At 43.6% G+C, this 20,172-nt stretch overlaps 1 protein-coding gene across 3 annotated transcripts in view; it reads right to left on the reverse strand.

Moving 5' to 3' along the window:
• CREB3L2 (cAMP responsive element binding protein 3 like 2) overlaps positions 1-20,172 on the reverse strand; it is a 112,387-nt gene that overhangs the window by 40,089 nt on the left and 52,126 nt on the right. For all 3 annotated transcript variants that reach the window (XM_008539900.2, XM_070617841.1, XM_008539901.2), the window contains exon 2: positions 6,996-7,212. In XM_008539900.2, coding sequence (XP_008538122.2) covers positions 6,996-7,212 — 217 coding nt within the window. The remainder of the gene's footprint in view (positions 1-6,995; positions 7,213-20,172) is intronic.

Below are 20,172 nucleotides of genomic sequence, written 5' to 3' on the forward strand. Positions count from 1 at the left end.
TTAAATCCGGACAATTTGATTCCAGAGATTAATCGCCATACTCTACCAGTGTTCTGTTTAGCATCTCCGGTCCTCCTGCAGGATACTGTGTTTAGAGTATGAATTAAATAAATATCTCGGAACAGATGATTGATTTCAAAGGATTTATTTAGTGCACACACAGATCCTCATGTATATCATATCAAGGTCATATCAAAACAGGTGATGAACAGCAAAAGAGCATACACCACAAGCCCAGGTTTCAGACTTGGAGAGGACAACTGTTCCTCTGCTTGTCCAGCCTAAGCACATTCTTTCTTGAGCCCACCCATGTCAGAGGACCCAGCTACTCTCTGCAGGCGGAGGACAAACACATCTCCCTTTTCTACCCCTGAATCTACCCCTTCTAAGATGGCTCAAACTGATATTCTTGTCAGTAGCTCAAACTAAATGTGATGAAGATACAGCTATTCATTACTTCTCTGTGACTTTCTCTCATGTCTTACTTTGTTGGAAACATTTCAACATCAAGATGTCTTCAACACTGCAAACAGAAAACCTAAGTCATGTATGACTCATCTCTCTCCTTTACTCAGCATCCTGGATCATGTGCTAATCCTGCTCTGGGTTTCATCCAATCGTTTCAAAGTCCATTTTTTCTTTTTTTTTTTTCTTTTTAAAGATTGGCACCTGAGCTAACAACTGTTGCCAATCTTCTTTTTTTTTTTTTTCTGCTTTATCTCCCCAAATCCCCCCGTACATAGTTGTATATCTTAGTTGCAGGTCCTTCTAGTTGTGGGATGTGGGACGCCGCCTCAACGTGGCCTGACGAGCGGTGCCACGTCCGCACCCAGGATCCAAACCCTGGGCTGCCGCAGCGGAGTGCGTGAACTTAACCACTCAGCCACGGAGCCGGCCCCGCATTTTTTCTTTGCCATGCGTGTTATACACCTTTGCATTTCTACATTCATGCACACCTTCCCTGCTCTGGAATCATCAGCATGAGACATTATTTTCTTCTTCTAGTCTCCAAAAAACACCATCCCATTTTCCTAAGGCCCTGATTCCCATCAAACCCTGAGTCTTTGTCTTCCACCAGGCTTCCACCACCCATTTCCCCCAAGCTATCTCATATCAGCAGCATCTGCTCATCTTTAGCTCATAGACTACTGTTTCCATTCCCACCTGTGAAAACAGCTCCATAAATTTAGGGCATCCATACTAAGCCAGCCTACCCAGCCATTCCTTGCCTCTGCTAGCTCAAGAAGCCCAACTAGGTTAATGAGAAGGAAGATGATTACTTATGTTCCTGGCCCCACCCTCTCTAGACCTACAACAGCCACAGTTGTCATCCTTTATTCCACCCAAAATAGTTACCTTGATTTGTGCATGTGCAAATACCATAATAGATCACTTGATATCAGCATATTATACGCTGAGTCTGTTGAAATTTTATACACTTTCTAACTTGGTTCTTGTATCATCTTAGGAAGAAGACTGAAATTAAAGTACAAAGCAAATGGATACCTAGCATCTCAATTTGATTACAAAGGAAAAGGACTAAAATAATCATGAAGATACCCCCACATATGGAGGCTCAAGCCTTGGTCATTCAAATAGTTTCTTATTCCTCAATCAAAGCATAAAATATCCACAAATATTCTGCTTGGATATTTCTGCTTATCTCTTTATAACTTCATTTTTTTTTTAATAAAAACAGAAAATCCTGCTTAGCATCTGGTTAACAGCCTTAACCATGGGCAGAAATGAATGAGCTGGATGTAGGATGTTTTTCTGGTGGTTTCGAAGACCAAGCCCACATTCCTAGGACTGGCTCCTGTGGTTGCAGAACCACATGAAGTTCTTTAGCTCCAGTGTTTCAGAGAAGTCTCCAGTCAAATTCAGCCCCGAAGAGAGATGACGCCTATGTAATCTTAGACCAGTATTTCTCAACCTTTTTTTGGTCACAGACTCTTTTGAAGATCTAAAAAAAGTTATAAATGCTCTCAGCAGAAAAACTGACAAATGTTGATAGCCCAAAATTTTGTATATAATTTTAGGAATTTACAGTCCATCTGAGGTTCACAACAGAATAACAGAATAAGAACATCGACATCTGCCCTATAATTGGCCTGGTGTTCAAGGAGGGTGGGAGAGGGAGGAGGGAGAGTAAGGTAAGCAGGGAGAGAAAAAGGAAGGAAGAAGAGAAAGAAAGAAGGGTTATGGTGGGAGGGAGAAAGAGAGAGAAAAAAGGGAGAAAGAGGGAGAAGAATCAAGAGAAAAATCCTAGTAATCTGGGAAAGTCTCTACTCAAAGCATTTATCTTATCACTTTGTTTCAGGCTTAGAAGCAATTACAGAAGAATTGCATTTAATCTAAGTAATACGGGACAAGAAAATGTGAATCATTAGCTTTCCCGGGTATAATGAAATACTCACTCACTATCTATCACTCAAAACAATGACTCCTAGTATTGCTTAAGCTGTTTTCACAACGTTAAGAGATACAGAATATCAAATTTAATGCAAACAGGAATTTTTAAATGGTGCCTATTTATGCGTCGCCTAAAGAACCGTCCTCCTCCGTTGGGGAGGTGATCTGCCTGACAGAGCGCTCAGCTGAAGAGGCAGCCCTGTGGACTGACCCTCCCATAAGGGGGATGCAAACTGGGGTTCAAATGAATACAGTAATTCTCTTCCCAAACATTTGCCCACCCATAGAACTCAGAAAAATAATTGACGCTAAGACCTAGAGCCAGCTTTCCTGGGCAAACTCCCCATCCATTCATGCACCTGCCTAACTTCAATTTCATACATCTTAAACAGTTACTACCTGTGTTCGTTATTTCCTACTTATGAAAATGCTTTTGCTGGCATAGGAAGGTAGCTTTTACTCCAAGAAAAACTGGTTCTTAACGAAGACAAACTGTGGATCAGAAACTGTTTGCAAAATATATCTGCCTGCTGTACCTGTTCTCAGCAAATGACTAGCACCGTGCATTGCCACACAGGATCTATAAATAGAATGAGCGCCAGTTGGGGGAACTAAATGGTCTGTGCTTTGGCCTAAAGATAAGAAAGCCTTCCTGGAAAAGATCAACTGATTATTTCTCTCCACACTAAGCTATTACCATAGGTGGCCCCCATGGGTTCCTTTATGTTGCATTTATATTGATTAGAATTAAGAAACAAAGAATGGCATCATCACGGAAGAGAAATGGACCCTGAACTTTGGGAAATCTGCTTATTTGCAGTCATTTCACTAGGAATCTTGTTTTAGAAGAATCAATGTCCTAGCCTTCTATCTGCTTGCCTCCAACCATTGCCACTGTTTCAACTCTACTTCAAGCTTCGAGGCCCGAGTAAAATTCTGCCTCATTCATGTAACTTTCCCTTTATCTTCAGTGCACGTGTTCTCTCTGCTCTGAACTTCTACAGTGTAATTTCCTCTTGGGACATTGCTCATATCCTGTCTGATAAAGTAGTGGAGTACATGGCATTTTCAGTAGACTCTGAGCTACAGTATAGGCAGGATCTAAGTCTTACTATTGTGTCCCACAAGTATCTAGGACTATGCCTGCCACACCGTAGGTGTTCAACAAACATATGTGGAATTGAACAGAAAAGTGAATCTGCCTAGATTGTTTAGGCCATCTCTAATCTGCATATTCTAGAACTGCAAGGCTGTGGAACGGCTGACTAGTCCACAGATGATAACTGTCTGAACACAATATAAATATCACTACATTGTTATCATATGCCTGCCACAGGGCCTTTGCACTTGCTGTTTCCTCTGCCTAAAAGCCTCTACCTGAGACATCTAGTTCTTTCCCTCATCCTCTGCTGATCTTTGCCAAATGTTACCTTCAAAGAAGGGCCTTCCCTGTCTATCCTATTTAAGGTTTGAGTTCCCCCTGCTATGGTTTGAGTGTTTGTGTGCCCCTCCTAAAATTCATGTAGTGAAATCCTAATGCCCAATGTGATGGTATTAGGAGGTAGGGTCTTTGGGAGGTGCTTCTATCATGAGAGTGGAGCCCTCATGAATGGAATTAGTACCCTTATAAAAGACACTCCACAGAGCTCCCTAGCCATTCCTTTCATGTGAGGAAACAACGAGAAGTCTACAACCAGAAGAGGGCCCTCCCCCGACCATGCTGGCAGCCTGATCTCCAACTTTCAGACTCAAGAACGGAGAGAAATAAATTTCTGTCGTTTGTCAGCCACCTAGTCTGCTGTCCAAATGGACTAGGATGCATCCTTCCGCCCCTCCTCCAGCAACTCCTTTTTCTGATTTATTTTTCTGTCTATCACTGATCGCCATCTAATATACTACATATTTTACTTCTCTATTTTTTGTATTTTCTATTCCTCCCTCTCACGTCCTAGAATGTAAACTCTATGAGGCAGAGATCTCTATAAATTGTGCACATTCCTTTGCCTCCTCTCTCAATGCTTAGAATAGTCCCTGGTAGGTTAAGCACAAGGTTGGTACTCAATAAATAGCTATGGAATGAATTTTAGAATGAATCATAAAGCAATTACAAAACACCAATTCCTACATGGCACTGTGCCTGATCCTGTAAAAGACAATTGTTATAAGTGAAGAAATCCACCTGATCAAATACATGCAGCCCAGTGTGTCTGCACGGTTAGGGGGCAAGCGATGCATGGAAGAGCAGAGCAGGGGTCTGTCCTGTTGCCAGCACCAAAGGTGAGGAACATGCTTTAGTCTTCCACACTTTCCCCCTCAACAACTCAAGAACCACTAGGTGAATGAATGGCTACACTGAAGGCACTGGTAAAAGGTAATAAAGGAGTTCAGACAAGGAAGCAGTCACTTTACAGACATCACTATGAGGAGAAGTGTGGCAGTGAGCTTCTGAGTCATTCCCCAGTGATCCTGTCCTGGCGTTCATGTCCTTGTATGGTCTCCTGTCACAATGAATCAGGACAGAACAACTTTCAGAGCTGGGTCAGAAAGGGTCTCTCAGCTTCTGCCTTGGGCTCTTGGATCCCTCACTCTTTGGAGGGCAGCTATGCTCCCAACTATACCAAGAATGCATTCCTCACTCTTTGGGAAGCCAGCTGCCATGTTGTGGTAACACTCAAGCAGCCCCATGGAGAGGCCCACACGGAGAGGAACCCATTCACCAGCATCAACTTGCCAGCCATGTGAGGGAGAAACCTTGAAAGTAGATCTTCTAACCCTGGAAGAGTCTTCAGATGACCTCAGCCCCAGCCAAAATCTGATTTCAACCTCACGAGAGATCCTGAACCAGAACCATCCCAGTGAGCCACTCCTGAACTGCCTACCCACAGAAGTCATGAGAGGTAATAAATGATGATTATTTCAATTCATTAATTTGGGGAGATTTGTTAGACAGCAATAGATAACTAATACAAGAGGTATTGGAAATGACTTCCACAAAGGAAATAGGGCTTGAAAACAGAGGCATCAAAGGAATTGCAGGAATAATATAGGCAAGGCAGTGAAGCGAGTACGGGGGAAAACCATGAACAAAGGCAGGTACGAATGTGAAACAGAAATCATATCCACACAGAACCTCAAGATTGGAAGGAATCTTAAAAGTCATTTAGCCCAACACTTCATCTAACAACAGAGTCCACTCTTAAAATAATAAAACTAAGGCAGGGATTGCACGAATTTCTCTAAGCTGAAATTTTTGTTTTAGTTCTGCTCCCTCCGTTTCTTCCCAGGAGACTTGCCCTCACCCGACTCTCCTGATCTGAGGTAGAGAAAGTGGACAAACTACAGAGAAGGATTAAGTCATTATGCACCTAACCTCTTGCCAGGAAAAATCTGAGCATATAATTAGGCTCCAGCAGGGTCCAGCCAAGAAAGAATCCACTCACAGATTTGGGGCATTCCCTTCACTGAGGATATAAGGTCAAATTTCCTGGGCTGCTGATCAGTGCACCTCTACTCAAAGGAATAATGTATCTGAGATGCTAAAGAAAAAACCTATAGCATTTTCTGTCCCAAGATATGATATTTTATTGGTCCCAAAGTTGGTTCTTTCAGAGGCTGGTAACAGATCTGAAGCCCAACTGAAAGATGCATCCCCCACAAAGCTGACACTCTATTTGAAGAAGTAGATACAGGCATTTGCCGTTAACGAGAGGAAACATGAGGGAATTGTTCCCTAGGCAGCCACTGCAAAAGATGCTGCCATATGTACAGTGGTATAAGGAGTCAGGCAGGATACCCAGGTCAAGCCAGAGGAGGTCAAGTTACTGACTGTTTCCTATCACATCATCCTCTTCTGAGGAGAAGGCATATGTTGAACTAAGATTAGAGACTACAGTTTTTAAAACTTACTAAAGGCATTAAAACAGCTGGTTATACTTCTAGGAAAACAAAACATAGACAATCAAACTAAAAAGGTATACATACCTTAGAGAGTTGGGAAGATATAGCATATACCAATTAAAGGTCTATAGAGAAACGATCAAAACATCTTAGGCCAGGAAAACTAGACCTTTAACAAATACCATACCAATGGCATTGATCGTGGGCATAAAAGGGTCACCAACAAGAAAGTCTAGGAATGCTCACCAAGATCTCATATACATGGGGTCAACGGAACATGCTGAAAATGGGTTAAGAGGATGCCCAAGGAGCTTCTATGGAGAAGAGTGGTCACAAAAATTCTTTCTCATAAAAAATGACATGACCTCTTGAAATAATGGACTCACTGGAATTATCAATCAAATAGGCCAACCTGATTTGTAAAAGGATGCTGTGCTGCCCAAACCACAGGGTCAAAGAAAGCAATTACTATCGTTCAGTTACAAGTTCCCAGAGTACAGTCTCGGGTAGATAAATGTGTCCTGTGCCTCTCTGCATTTCCCCTCAGCCCAAGCACAGAGCTTTACACACAGCAGGGGTGTGGCTAAAGTGGGTGCTGACGACAATATAACACACACTCCACACCCTCAAAGAGCTCAGAGTCACAGGTGCCCAGGTCCCAGGTGTCTCCCCTGCTCCGAGTTTACCATCATTGAAGCTGTCACTGGTGGTAACGTGGGTGAATGGTGACTGGGCCCGCGGCTCCTCGCACAGGGAGTAGCTGTGCTCAGCCTGGATGAGAGGCGCCGGGGACGTTGGCGATGGCTCCACCTCCATCGACACACTCTTCTCTGAGAGGAAAGGGTCATTCAGGAGCTGACCCAAGACGTTCTGGGAAAACTCATCCAGAAGTTCTGAGAAGTGCTACAAGAAACAAACAAGGAAGAACTCAGTTTCTCTGAACCATGATCTGATATTTACACACAGATTCTAAGGCAAATAGATCACGCACTGCTTTAAATGAAGTCACTAATATACAATATCCAGTTATCTATGGCTGTGTAGCAACCCGCCCCAAAATTGAGTGGCTTAAAATAACCACAAGTTATTATTTCTCACTACTCCATGCTTTGGGGTTGGGGGGTGTGGTGAGCTGATTTCTTCTGAGTTCACTGATAGAGCTACAGGGAGCTGGAAGGTTAGCTGGCAGCTGTGCTGGGCTGGACAGCTGGACACCTGGGCCTTTTGCTCAAAGAGGCTTTATCAGGCTGGGATTCCTCACATGATGGCAGAAATGTTCCAAGAGGGAGAAAACCAAAATAGACTCCACCTCTTGATGAGAAGAACAGCAAAACCCATTGCAGACCAGTGTGGACAGAGGCTAGCATGACTCACTAGTGGCCATCACTCTATCTACCACTTTTTGCATTGGGAATATTTTTAAATAAGCTATCCTGTATTTCTGTTGCATGAGAGTGCTATTTATAGCAAGGTGCCAAGTTCAAAGGCATCACAGGCAGCTTCCCTCTACTCTCCCCACCACCTGGACTTTGTTCCTCTGCAGCTTTTCCTGAATCTCCTTAATTTCTTCTCATCTTCCATTTCCAACACCATCAACTCCCTAACCCCCATCACGCCATTAAGATAATACAGGAATGGTCTGTACATATATTCACGGGGATTCCTACATTGCTTGGTCCTCTCAAGGAGCTGCAGCCCTGTCCACTCTCTCTCACTGACAGGAGGATATTCATGGTCTAAGGATCTGTAAGGCAGGTTTCTCAGCCTCAGCACTATTGGCATTTTGGACTGGATAATTCTTTATGACAGGGGTGGAGTTGTTCCGCGCGTGAGAGAATGTTTAACAGCATCCCTGGCCTCTATTCACTCTATGCCAGAAGCACTCCCCTAGTTTTGAAAAAAACAAAAATGTCTCCAGACACTGCCAAACGTCCCTAGGGGCAAAAATCATCCTTGGTTTAGAACCACTGCTATAGAGTATATTAACAATAATAATAACAACATTCAAATTAAAAGTCCATTTTGGCACCAGCTGTTAGAGCCACTTCTTCCTTCTAAACATTCCCTGAGTCATATACCAACAGGTGTCATCCTGATGGATTAAACTTTAGGGACACTTCTGGTATAGAAAGGCAGTCATGAAAGCAGGTACAGCAATAAGAGAACTGACTGCAAATGTGGATTCTTGGGGTAGGCAATGGAAACTCTTGGGATTCCCACGGATAACTAAGTGCTACCACTGAACTGAAGTGTCAGTGAAGGTGTTATGAAAATGAATGCAGCTTGGGAATGGAAGGCAGGAGGGGACCCTAAGGTCAGAGCTCTAAGATTAGGGTAGTTGTAGGACAGAGCCTCTCCTCTAATAAAGAAGAGAAGCAGACAACAGAGAGGAGCGCCTGGTAGGCTAGGTCCTTAAAGCAGAGTTAGATTGGTGGGGCTGCATCTCATCAGGACAGAATACAGAATGCAAGGAAGCCACAGGCCTTGGGCAAGTCCTCCTAGGCATCGATCATGTAGGAGAACACAAGAGGGTGGTTCGGTGGTTTGGTGCGTCTCTGTGTACAGACACACTGAGAACAGAAAGGGCCCTAGGAGCATCTAAGGCAAGAATTCCCAAATGCCAGCACTCTGCATCACAATTACCAGGAGAGTTCTATTTCAGTCATTTTATAATAAGATATTTTAAGCATTCAGAAAAATTATAGAGAATAGTACCATGAATAGTTACGTAGTCATTCCTTTGGAAAAAATCTTATTTTTCCATGTTTGCAGCTGCAACATTTTTTTCTTTACTCTTTCTTTCTTTATTAAGAAATAAAACATGAAGGGACTGTTCAAGCTCCCATCCATTCCCCTTCTTTCCTCTCAAAGTTAACTACTACCCTGAACTTGGTGTTTATCAGCCCCATTAAAGTCTTCACATTGTTACTACATACGTATATTTCAATTACATACATATGAATTTTTTTAAACTTTAAATAAATGGAACCATATGTCACACATCCTTCTACAACTTTATTCTCTCAAAAAAATTTTTTTAAATTTATTCATGTTTATACATGTAGCTCTATTTCCTTAATTTAAACTTCTGAGTTGTATTCAATTGTATTTATCCATTTCCTCTGGAGGGACATTTCAAGGTTTTTTTATTATACGTATATTTAATAAACATTTTTGAACATGAGGGGAAATTTTTAAAACATACAAATCCTATGACTCGCCTTCAGAGATTTTGACTTAGTAGGTCAAAGGCATCCATCTTAAAACCACCGTCACCACTGTGATTCTAACACTCACTTCAGTTTTTGAACCACTGAAAGTTGGCCCATTTCCACTCATCATCCCTCTCACTACACCACTTGACAATTAAATCCCTAGAAGTTTACAAAGAGCCCAGACATTCAGATAAGTTCAAGATCAGACAAAGATTTAGGGATTTGGAAGCTACCATGTGCTAAATTTTAAATAGGCATTGGGGATAGAAAATAAAAAAGAAGATAGAAACAGTCTATGCTTTCCTTGAGCTTAGCATTCAGGCCAGCGCTTCTCAAACTTCTACGTGCATATCAATCACCTGAGGATCTTAAGACATAGATGCCGAATCACGTGTCTAGGTGAGCCCAAGATTCTGCATTTCTAACCAGCTCCCCGGTAATCCTGCTAGACCATGGACCACACGTTGTGTAGCGAGGAGCAGAACAGCTGCAAGGATAAGATCAGAACCCAGCTTTCCTGATTCTACAATAACCTGAAGTCAGAGTGTGATTCCCTAAGCAGCTCCCCAAAGACAAATTTACTGCTTGCCTGATGGTGAATATTCTGCAAGTGTCTGACGGAGTTCCTTTCGAGACCAAAACTGAGGTAACAGAAAGAAAAATACATAACAGCATGTACAATGCAAAAGCAAGAGTTGAACTCACAGACCCGCATTTGCAAGCTACAGTTCTGTCGCTGGAGCTGCAGTGTCAACTCCGGCCAGCCGCGCCGGCCCTGCTAAGCCTCTGGAATCCTGCTGTTCTGTGAAGCAAGGCTCTTCTTGACTGCCTGTGCTTTCCCATGGAAGTTGCCAGTTGGGGTACTCTGCTGACACTATGTTTTCTTTCTCCTGAGCAGCACTAATGAATGTTTTCACGAACATCCCCTGGATAACCAATAATAAACCTTCTTAAACTCTGCTCAAACCGTCCCTGAACTCCCCCAACTTTGGATTTTGTAGTAATTATCACGTTACCAAAGAACTTAGTCCTAAATGATAGGGAGTCCTAAAGAACTCAAGAGTTGTTATCAAGCACCTTATGGCAACCTTTCCTCTAGAAAAAGAAACTCCTCAGAAGAAGGGACCAACTGTGCCTCACCACCACCCACACCTAGGAACTTAGCAAAGTACTGAGCACTGAGTAGGTCCCGGGGAGACACTTATGATTCAAGTGCCCAACTTGTCCCAACCAGACACTGTGACTCAGCCCAACAAATTGGCTCCAGCTGGGTCTCCTTGGCAGCCGTGGGCTCCAGGGCTCAGCAGACAGGTCAACATTCCACTGCCGGTGCAGGGACCAGGCCAGAATCAGCCCATCATCAACGCCAGCCAGTGAGAGAGGGGCACATGGCCTTGGAGGCAAAAAAACAGAGAAAGCAGCAAAGTGAGCCTCAAAGAGGGAGCCTTTCTGGATCCTGCACACATGTTAGCAAAGGACTACTCATGTGAACCCAAGGCTTATGAAATTTTAGTTGAATTCTTTCAAAGATATAGCAGAATAGCATTTTGCCACTCGGCCTAACAGTTTAGTCAAGCTTTATGTGTTTACAAAGTACTTTTCTAGCTTTCCCCTCAATCAGTGCTCATAATAATCCTGTGAAGGTGGTTTTAAATCCATTGTCCAAGATCTCAGTCACCTACTGTTTGAGCTGGCCTTGATCTAGGGTCATCTTATTTCAAGTTGACTGAACTTTCCCCACATTGTTTCTCCTTGAAAAGAGGTATTTGAGCTTCACAGTCCAATGGCATGGAGAAGTTCTAACAAGTGTAAAACCAGGATGCCGATGCTGACGATTGATGACGATGTTGATAGGGTCAGGTGCTGGGCTCATCTGATGGACGAAGTGCTTAACATAGTGGACTTTGAGAAAATGAGTGAGGTGCTTTCCTCTAAGGTGGACATGTCCCTATTTATAGGTGAGAAAACTGGGGGCTCAGTTTGTTAGGTACATTGCCCACAGTCTGGGTTGCACAACTGACAAAAGGTGGAATTGAGATTCCATCCCAAGGCTAACCAGTTCCAAAGCCCATGCAGTCTCTACTAGAGCACCCTGCCTCATTTAGGTCAGCCTCTAAAGCTGACACGTAGTGAAGACTGGAGTTTAAAAAGAAACATCTCATTGACAGCCCATCCACTCCTCCACTATGGACACACAGTCTTCCACATTCAAAGTGTACAAACACGCCAGGGGGTTGTTGGATGGAGAGGCTCCTGGTATCACTTCTGTGGGACATCAGCAATAAGGATGGAGATATTTACTTGCCCTTAGCGCATGGTTCTACCCAAGAGTTCAAAGTAACATCACAGAATCTCTGGGTTAGAGGAAACCTCTTGACCGGCTTAAACCTCTGACTCAAGACATGAATGTTCCTCATCCACCTCAGTGAAGACCCTTAGTAGCTTCCTTTAAGAATCCACGCCAAGGTCTCGTCTCCCCATTATCTAAAGACGCAGCATTTAATATCCTCCAACGTGACCCCAATCGTCCTGTAAAGTCTTGTCTCCCTTTATTCTAATACGTGATGCTTTCATCCTGACTCTAAGAGTCTCCATATGACATTGTGGCCATGCAGCTTTGGAGCCAGGCAGGCCTGAATTTGAATCCTGGCTCCTGGCTGTGCACGCCTGAGCAAGATCATTCAGTTCTCTAAATTTCAGTTTGTTCCCCCTGGAAAGTGAAGGTAACAATAAATAATGCATGTAATGCACCTAACACTTCACTGGCATAGCAATCAATTTTTTAAAAAGCTCTTTAAAAAAACAAAACCCTGGGGCTGGCCCCGTGGCCGAGTGGTTAAGTTCGCGCGCTCCGCTGCAGGCGGCCCAGTGTTTCGTTAGTTCGAATCCTGGGCGCGGACATGGCACTGCTCATCAGACCACGCTGAGGCAGCGTCCCACATGCCACAACTAGAAGAACGCACAACGAAGAATACACAACTATGTACCGGGGGGCTTTGGGGAGAAAAAGGAAAAAATAAAATCTTTAAAAAAAAAACAACAACAACAACAACAAAAAACCCTGTCAAAATTAAAACAATAAAATGTTGGTGTTTTCTTCCTTTCTTTCCTTTTTTTTTGTGTGTGTGTGAAGAAGATTGGCCCTGAGCTAGCAGCTGTGCCAATCTTACTCTACTTTATGTGGCACGCTGCCACAGCATGGCTTGACAAGCAGTGCTAGGTCCGCACCTCGGATCCGAACCTGTGAACCCCAGGCCACCGAAGCAAGGTGCACACACTTAACTGCTACGCCATGGGGCCAGCCCCCTACAATGTCATTTTCTGCTTGCGCACTGGCTTCTCACACTGTTTTTCCTAGAATATCCTTTCATTTCCCTCTCTATCCATCAGGAAACTACCTGAGACAGAACAAATCTATTTCCTTTACAGTCATCCTAGACAGACACAGCTCGAATCGATCTTTCACTTCCCTTTGAATAAGTATCTCTTAATTTCACTCATTTTTACTCTTCTTTGATGTTCCTTTCATTGCCAACTTACTTAAATCTTTTATCATTAGACCTTATAAACTCTGTAACCCAAATGTAAACATTTTTACCCACCTCCTCTGAGCCTACCACAGATCACAGACCATCTGTGCTCAAAAACTATCCCGGGTTTCCATCTATTATCATTGTACAAGATCCTAGTCAAACAGTAAATCAATCTGACGTGCTCACAGAGCAGCTCTAAAGTAGCTTTGCCCTCCTAAGGTGGGCCCAACAGGCACCTTCGTGCTGGAGCTACCTGAACAGTGCTGCACCAGAGCAAGGCCGGGAGTTCGAGTCCCAGCCCTGCACTCCACTGGTTGTCCTCTACCTCTTCTTGTAAAACTCCACCTTGTCTGTAAAATTCGTGTGTGTGTGTCCGTGTGTGTGTGTGTGTGTGTGTGTGTGTGCATGTGGGGGAAGAGAGATGGAGGGGACTTTGGACTTGATCAGTAGTTTTCACCTTTTTTTTGACTTGTGGACCCTTTGGGGAATCTAACGAAAACTTCCTGCCTGAAAACTGCCCACAGGCACTACATACAAACAAGGCGGGAGATTCCAGGCAGCTCACCCAACCCCTGAAGCCTGTCCAGGGATGGGAAGAGAGAGGTATGGGGGACGGGGAGGGGGAGGAAAAAGGAGAGGGGGCTGGGGAGGGAGAGGGAGAGAAGGAGGAGGCCATGGACCCAGTTCAACACCCCCAGCAGAGCGAACAGTGACAACACACCAATAGTTATAGGTCATTGCTAACAACCTACTTGGCCCTAATACCCTATAATTTTCTAAAATGTTGCAGACAGTATAAAATGGAGCTACCAAAGCTTTTCAACTTAGAAAAGGAAGAGAGAAAATGCCTTTTTTCTGCTTCTTGGGTTTGTTAGCTTTGCCCTGTTCCCCTGCCAGGGGCACAAAGCAGCCGGGGCCCAGGAGGGAACCGTTGGTGCCCAAAGCAGATGCCGCCGCGCCTGCCGCCTGCAAGAAGCCCGGGTGCGAGGCCTGTCCAGCTCCATCTGCACCCAACAAAGATGCTCTCCTCCAGGCCTGCTGCCCGCCGCTGGCTGAAGGCTCACAGCGGAAGACAGGTTTTACTGAAATATCGCAGCTAGTAGCCTTGCCCAGGGCACAGAATGCTCCAACGATTGAGCCATAGATGCACTGGATGCGGGGCAGGGGGCGGCAAGATGACAACCCCCAAAGCCTCAAAGAAATGCCGAGAACTAGTTTGGTGGGCACATCTCAAATTCACTTTAGAAACCAAGCTTTCCCTCCAGGAAAACATTTTTGCCAGTATTGCACAGGAGGGAGAGAGAAGGAAGAAAGGGGGAGGGAGGCAGGAGGGAGGGGAGGAGGGGGGAGGGAGGAAGGGGGAGGGAGGAGGGAGGAGTTGTCTTCCCAGCTCCCCTCTCCCAGGCGCCCACCTTCAAGAGGCTGCACCTTAGACCTGAGCTGCTCTTGCCCTGTGCACACGCCCTGTGCACATACCAGAGAGAAAATGGCCAGATGCCTACGAGGAGGAAAAAAGGCAACTTTGTCAAAGTCACAAGAAAAACAAAATGGCTCGTGAGTCAAACCCTATTACAGTGAAATTTCATGAGCACCCAATAGTTTTCTGGTACCAAAATTTAAGTACATTACACATTTCTCTAAATAAAGAAATCTGGGCTTGAGCCTTAGCACTCTCTTATTACACAAGAAGTTTTAGGGGTTTTTTTGTTTTCGTTTTTTTCGGTGAAGTGATAGATGCTTCACTGAAATTTCACAAGCTGTAGCAGAAATTGTTTTTTAAAGAGCCCTATTCCAAAACATACATACATAGGTTTGTAGTATCCAGATGTGCATTTCTTTGTAAAAGAAGTACGTGAAATAGGTTGATCAAATTCTAAAGGCATTGGAAGATGCTTATTTAAAGGAATCCTATTATGACTCTATTGGTAGGGTATACTCTATTTGTTGTAAAAAAAGTCACCCTAATTCATTCATTATGCAAAATGAATTTTTACATATGATATTTGCTTCAAGAGAGATACACCAATACTGATGCCTTTTAAACACATAATTTTTCATCATTAAAACAAGTAACAATACACTGTCTCCAAATGCAATCTAATCCTGAATGCTCTATAGCACTTCTTCTTAGCTTAATATTTGATGCGAAAAAATTCATCGTTTCATTCTATACAAACAAATTAATTAATGAGATGAAGGGAGAAACACCCCGTGGGTGGCTCCTGCTGGCAAAGGAGAGCTAAGAGATTCAGAGTTAGCTGGCACAAAGAAATTCAATATGCCTACTTCTTGGCATATACATATATATATATATATATATATATATATAGCTGCAAATGTCCCAAAATGCACTTCTTAGTTCTTTCTGAACCCAAACTAGCCTTAGCCTGGTAGAAGGCCCCTTCTCTGGCTTAATGGTATCCAACCAGTCCCCAAATGAATAAAAATGATATGAAAATATTATAATATCATCTTCCATGTTCAACACATAGAGTTCTACATATGACAAAACACTTCTACATCATTACTGTATCTCATCTTGACAAGACCAAGGATTATCCAGAGGGTGGAGAAGGAGATTGTGGAGTAGAGTGAGTAGGGCAGGATTCCTGGTTTCCGGCTCCCATTCCCGCGTACTTTCAGCATAGCCTGCTGCCTCCCGATCACTAGCACAGAGAACTCAGCAACCAGACTCCTGATTGCCACATACTTTTTGACTGGTAATTTGGGCCTGAGGTTAGGCCAATCTCCTCATATCACGGGAGGAAATCCTTAGGGTCCTTTAAAGCAGGCAGAGCTGCTCCAGAAATAACATATAATCCATATGAGGTGGAGTAGTCCTCTTTGATTTGTTTTGAGAAACTCAAACCATCCCGGGAGTACTTCTCTTGCCTCTTCCTTCAGCCGCAACAGACAGCTGAATCTCCCAACAAATAAAAGCCCTTCAAAATCATGATCAAGCCAAGCATTCAAGGCTGAGGCAGTACAGAATACACCATGCGTTCTCTCCATCTGTAAGGGGAGGGTCACAGGGACCCGGGATGTTGAGAGGCAGACATCTTGACAAATGATTCTTCCCTCATCCCTTTTTCTTCACTTTGATCCCTAAGTCCAGAATCTTCCCCACACCCTCAATCCAGCAGAGCTTTCTGTCTGATCTATCCTACATGCCAAGAGCAACAAAATGTTTGCTTTTAACCTTCTCATTCTTAAAACTCTCCAATAATTAGATAATTCAATCTAAGTCCAAACTCCTGCCAATTAGAATTAAAATCAATTTAAATTTCTTATTCAGCACCTCCCAGTTAAATTCCTTGAAGAGGTTCTTCCTAATTGATGTTTTATCCTCTGTTGACACTCCTCCTTCTGTCCTTTATCTGCAATTTGCAGTTTTCAGCCCTTGTATGTTCTCTTTCTATAAGTAAATTCAGGGGCCGTTTGGTCAGTCTCTTCTCACTGGGACGCCTGCCCCCTCTACAAACATAACCTTCTCCTCTCAGATTCCTTCCACTCTTAAATGGAAAGCGACCCCAGTCCTCCCCCACCACACGCCTTCCATATCAACATTTCAGTCTTTACTCCAGGAGGAGATACTCAGGGCATTCGCGCATACCCTTCCCTGAAGGCAAAAGCTAAGATATTCATTGTTTGTACCGTCTTGGGTCCCACTCTAAAATAACTAAAATCTGGTATTTTGCCATTCCAGAAAAACGTCTCGTTGTGCTAACAGGCTCCCAATCTCAGGCTGATGAAGCTTGCAGAAATGTTGGGAATCATCTGGGCCAACCTATCGTTCTAATTTGAGGACACTGAGGTCCGGGGTAGTACACGAAATCAAAGACTTGAGGGTTCACCTCTTTACACTGCAGATTCTGTAACAAGAAGGACAGTCACTAAACATGAGGATCACCAAAAGGATGACTAACGAGGGTTCCAGACATTTCCTCCATGGATTCTCTGAATAGGACAGATGTTTTGTAATAGGACAATTCTGTCTCCAAGTCAAGATCCCATGCCAAAGATGTCAGGTTTGAAAAATTAAAGGAGTCATAAAGTTTTCAGGAAAAAAAAAATGGCACAGTCCCTCAAAACGTATCGTTTATTTATGAGCCTGATATGTTGTAAGAATTACTGAGATAATCTCATTCCTAGAGCACCAGGCAGAAGAGAAAGTGCTTCAGAAGTACAGGGTGCTATCTGCCTTGTTTAAATGTCCAGGGAATGACTCACTGCCAGGAGGCACCCCTTCACCACCCCCAGATAAGAGCAACAGGAATCCCATAGGTTGTCAAACTGGGAGACCCAGGAAGGTTCTGGCTTAAAGCCACTTAGATTCTTGCTCTGTCAGATCTCGCATGCATGTTCCACCTCTCTGGAATGCTGGCCTGCTGAAACATACCAGAGGATCTTAACCATCTAAAGGAGTGTTTTATGCACTGGAGTCATGAGTCAGAAGACATATCTTCTAGATCAGTTCTGTAATGATTAGCAATAAACTTGAGCCAATCACTCATGCTGTCTACTCCATTTGAAACTGGGAAAAATACAATCTGCCTGTCAAAATTGTCATGAAGACAAAATGAATTCATCAGTAGTCTGAGCCAGATATAATATGGTTCTACAGTAAGTGAAAATTGGCTGAGAACCATTAGGGGAGTAGGAACATGAAAGCTACTTCACAGTCATCCATGTAGTTATTTCTTACCTCCACCTTGACTAGCCAGTTAGCAATGGCAAATACTGGGAGCAGTGGTATGTGTTGGCTGTCTGCTCCCACATATTCTTTCCTCTTATGAAACCCAACCAGCTGAGGAAATGAACCCTGTTCTATCTCCAAGTGCTACTAGAATCCAAGAGCTCAACAGTCTGGTCAAGACAGGATATCCTGGGGCCTGCCCCGTGGCATAGTGGTTAAGTACGGCATGCTCTGTTTTGGCAGCCCAGGTTCACGCATTCACATCCTGGGTGTGGACCTCCACCACTTGTCAGCCATGCTGTGGTGGTGACCCACATATAAAGTGGAGGAAGATTGGTACAGATGTTAGTTCAGGGCTAACCTTTTGCAAGCAAAAAAAGAGGAAGATTGGTAACAGGTGTTAGCTCAGGGTAAATCTTCCTCAGCAAAAAAAAAAAAAGACAAGATAGCTTATCTTGGGACAGTGGAGAGTGAAAAACCACTGGTTAGCTCTCTATTGCCCCCCCCCACCCCACCACCACTGCCCGCTCCAAGCTGAGCCAATAATTCCAGTCCACTTACTAGAAACAAGAGAGATTGGAAAGGCAGGCTCCATTATTTTAAATGAAGAACCTAAAGTTAAGAGATGCCAAACCACACACCCCCCAAAAGAAGCAAAATTTGATGTTTTTTCACTGAGAACAGTTCCTTTCACTAATAAGAGCTCAATAAATGTTAGCTGTTTCATTGCTGTTATTACTTCATGTCTTGTTGAAATTGGGACAATTTATTAAGCATTTCTCTGATCTATTAGCCTATTAAGACAATAAAAAATTATGAGGCTCATTAAATACCATTTATCCTTGGTGATATACTAGACTCTAGTTCGACCATTTGCTTACTAAGAGGCTCAGTGTTCAATTTGTCAATTCATAGTTGATAAATCTTCCTTTTCCCCACTGAAAACCAGGCCTATGGCTCCAATCTCAAACACCTCTCCCATTCCTCCAGCTCCTCCAGAGGTCACCCTTCCAAAGTCAACAACACTTTATCACATCCATATGCTTCTTCCGTGCCCTTTCCTTTTAAGCAGCAATCAGAATTGCTATGCAAACCTCTCGCTCCAACTTTTATAAGAGAACTGGGCACAGCCAAGCTAGATTATCAAGTTCCCCCTTTGGTGACACTGATGAGCAAAAAAAGGCCAGAAAACCCAAAGTAAGCCTTAGTAAGAAGAATGAGATGCTCACCCAGTGGGCAACTGAGAGCCCATGACAGAGCCCAGCAGAAAGGGAGGAAAATGGAACAACTTGGTTGTGAGAAAATGTCCTGGACATGCTCAAGATTCCTTTCTCTGATTCTAAGCAGCAGCCAAATTTTTCCCAAAAGATGGATATTTTCAGGTTCTCAAGTCTTATCCTGGAAGTGGAGTGCCATGCTCCAAAAGGTATCTCTCTAAGTGCTCTGGCCCACAGGATAGTCCCTGTCGTCAAGCCACAGCCCTGCCCTTTCTCTTCATTGGACCTTGGAAGAGTTGGAGAGTGTCCAAGGAAGGTGAAGAAAAGAGGCCATAATATTCTCTTTCTAAGAAAGCCCATAAACGGAATCTAGTGATCTCAGAGAACAAGCAAACGGAAGACATTCTGCAGTCCCTCTGGCAAACACGTGCAAACACAGCGTTAGAACTTGTTACCAAACAGCTGAACTGAGTATTTTTCTCCCAAAAGACAATGTAGAACAATGCTTCTACATTTTTTTCATGATTGGTCAGTGGTGGATGCTTACTGCATGATGAAGAGCAAGCATTTGCCTTCTGGTCACAAAAGATTCTTTTCCAGGACCCGTGAAGCCAATGGTCTCAGAAATTACATAAGGTTTGAAGTAATAACAATGCAATGCCTTGGTGGGGGTGGGGGAATATTTTGGAAAGAAAGTCAGCAAAGCTTATTAATAAATAATATAAGAAGTCAAAAGGGTAGCTACTGGTGTAGTAGAAAGAATGCTGTGTTTGGAATCAAAGGTTTGGATTTAGACTTAGCTCTGTCACAACCTGGCTCTGTGACCTCAGGCAAGTCATTTAACCTCTCTGGGCCTCCTTCCTTAGACTATAAAATAAAAGAGTAGGACAGCTGGTCTCCCAGGCTCCCTGAAGCTCTGACATTCTGAGACCAGTTATGATGTAGGTGGCCTCTGCTTCCACTCACCTAGGGGAATAAAATAGCCTGAAAACAAATCTTAAGCCTGAGTCATTATTCCCTGCAACTCCCTCTCTCTGGTCTTTTCTGAGCCTATTTTGGCAAAGAATTAGTTCCCCTGGGGATGGCTGAGTTAACAGCTGGATGGTACTGGCTGATTTCCGCCTTTAAACAGCTGGTCTGTGAGACAAACAACCAGACAGGCTTTTAACAGAAAAAGTGACTCAACTTTTGCAGACCAAGTA

The sequence above is a fragment of the Equus przewalskii genome, chromosome 4 (genome assembly GCF_037783145.1).
Source record: "Equus przewalskii isolate Varuska chromosome 4, EquPr2, whole genome shotgun sequence".
In the NCBI taxonomy this organism is placed as follows: domain Eukaryota; kingdom Metazoa; phylum Chordata; class Mammalia; order Perissodactyla; family Equidae; genus Equus; species Equus przewalskii.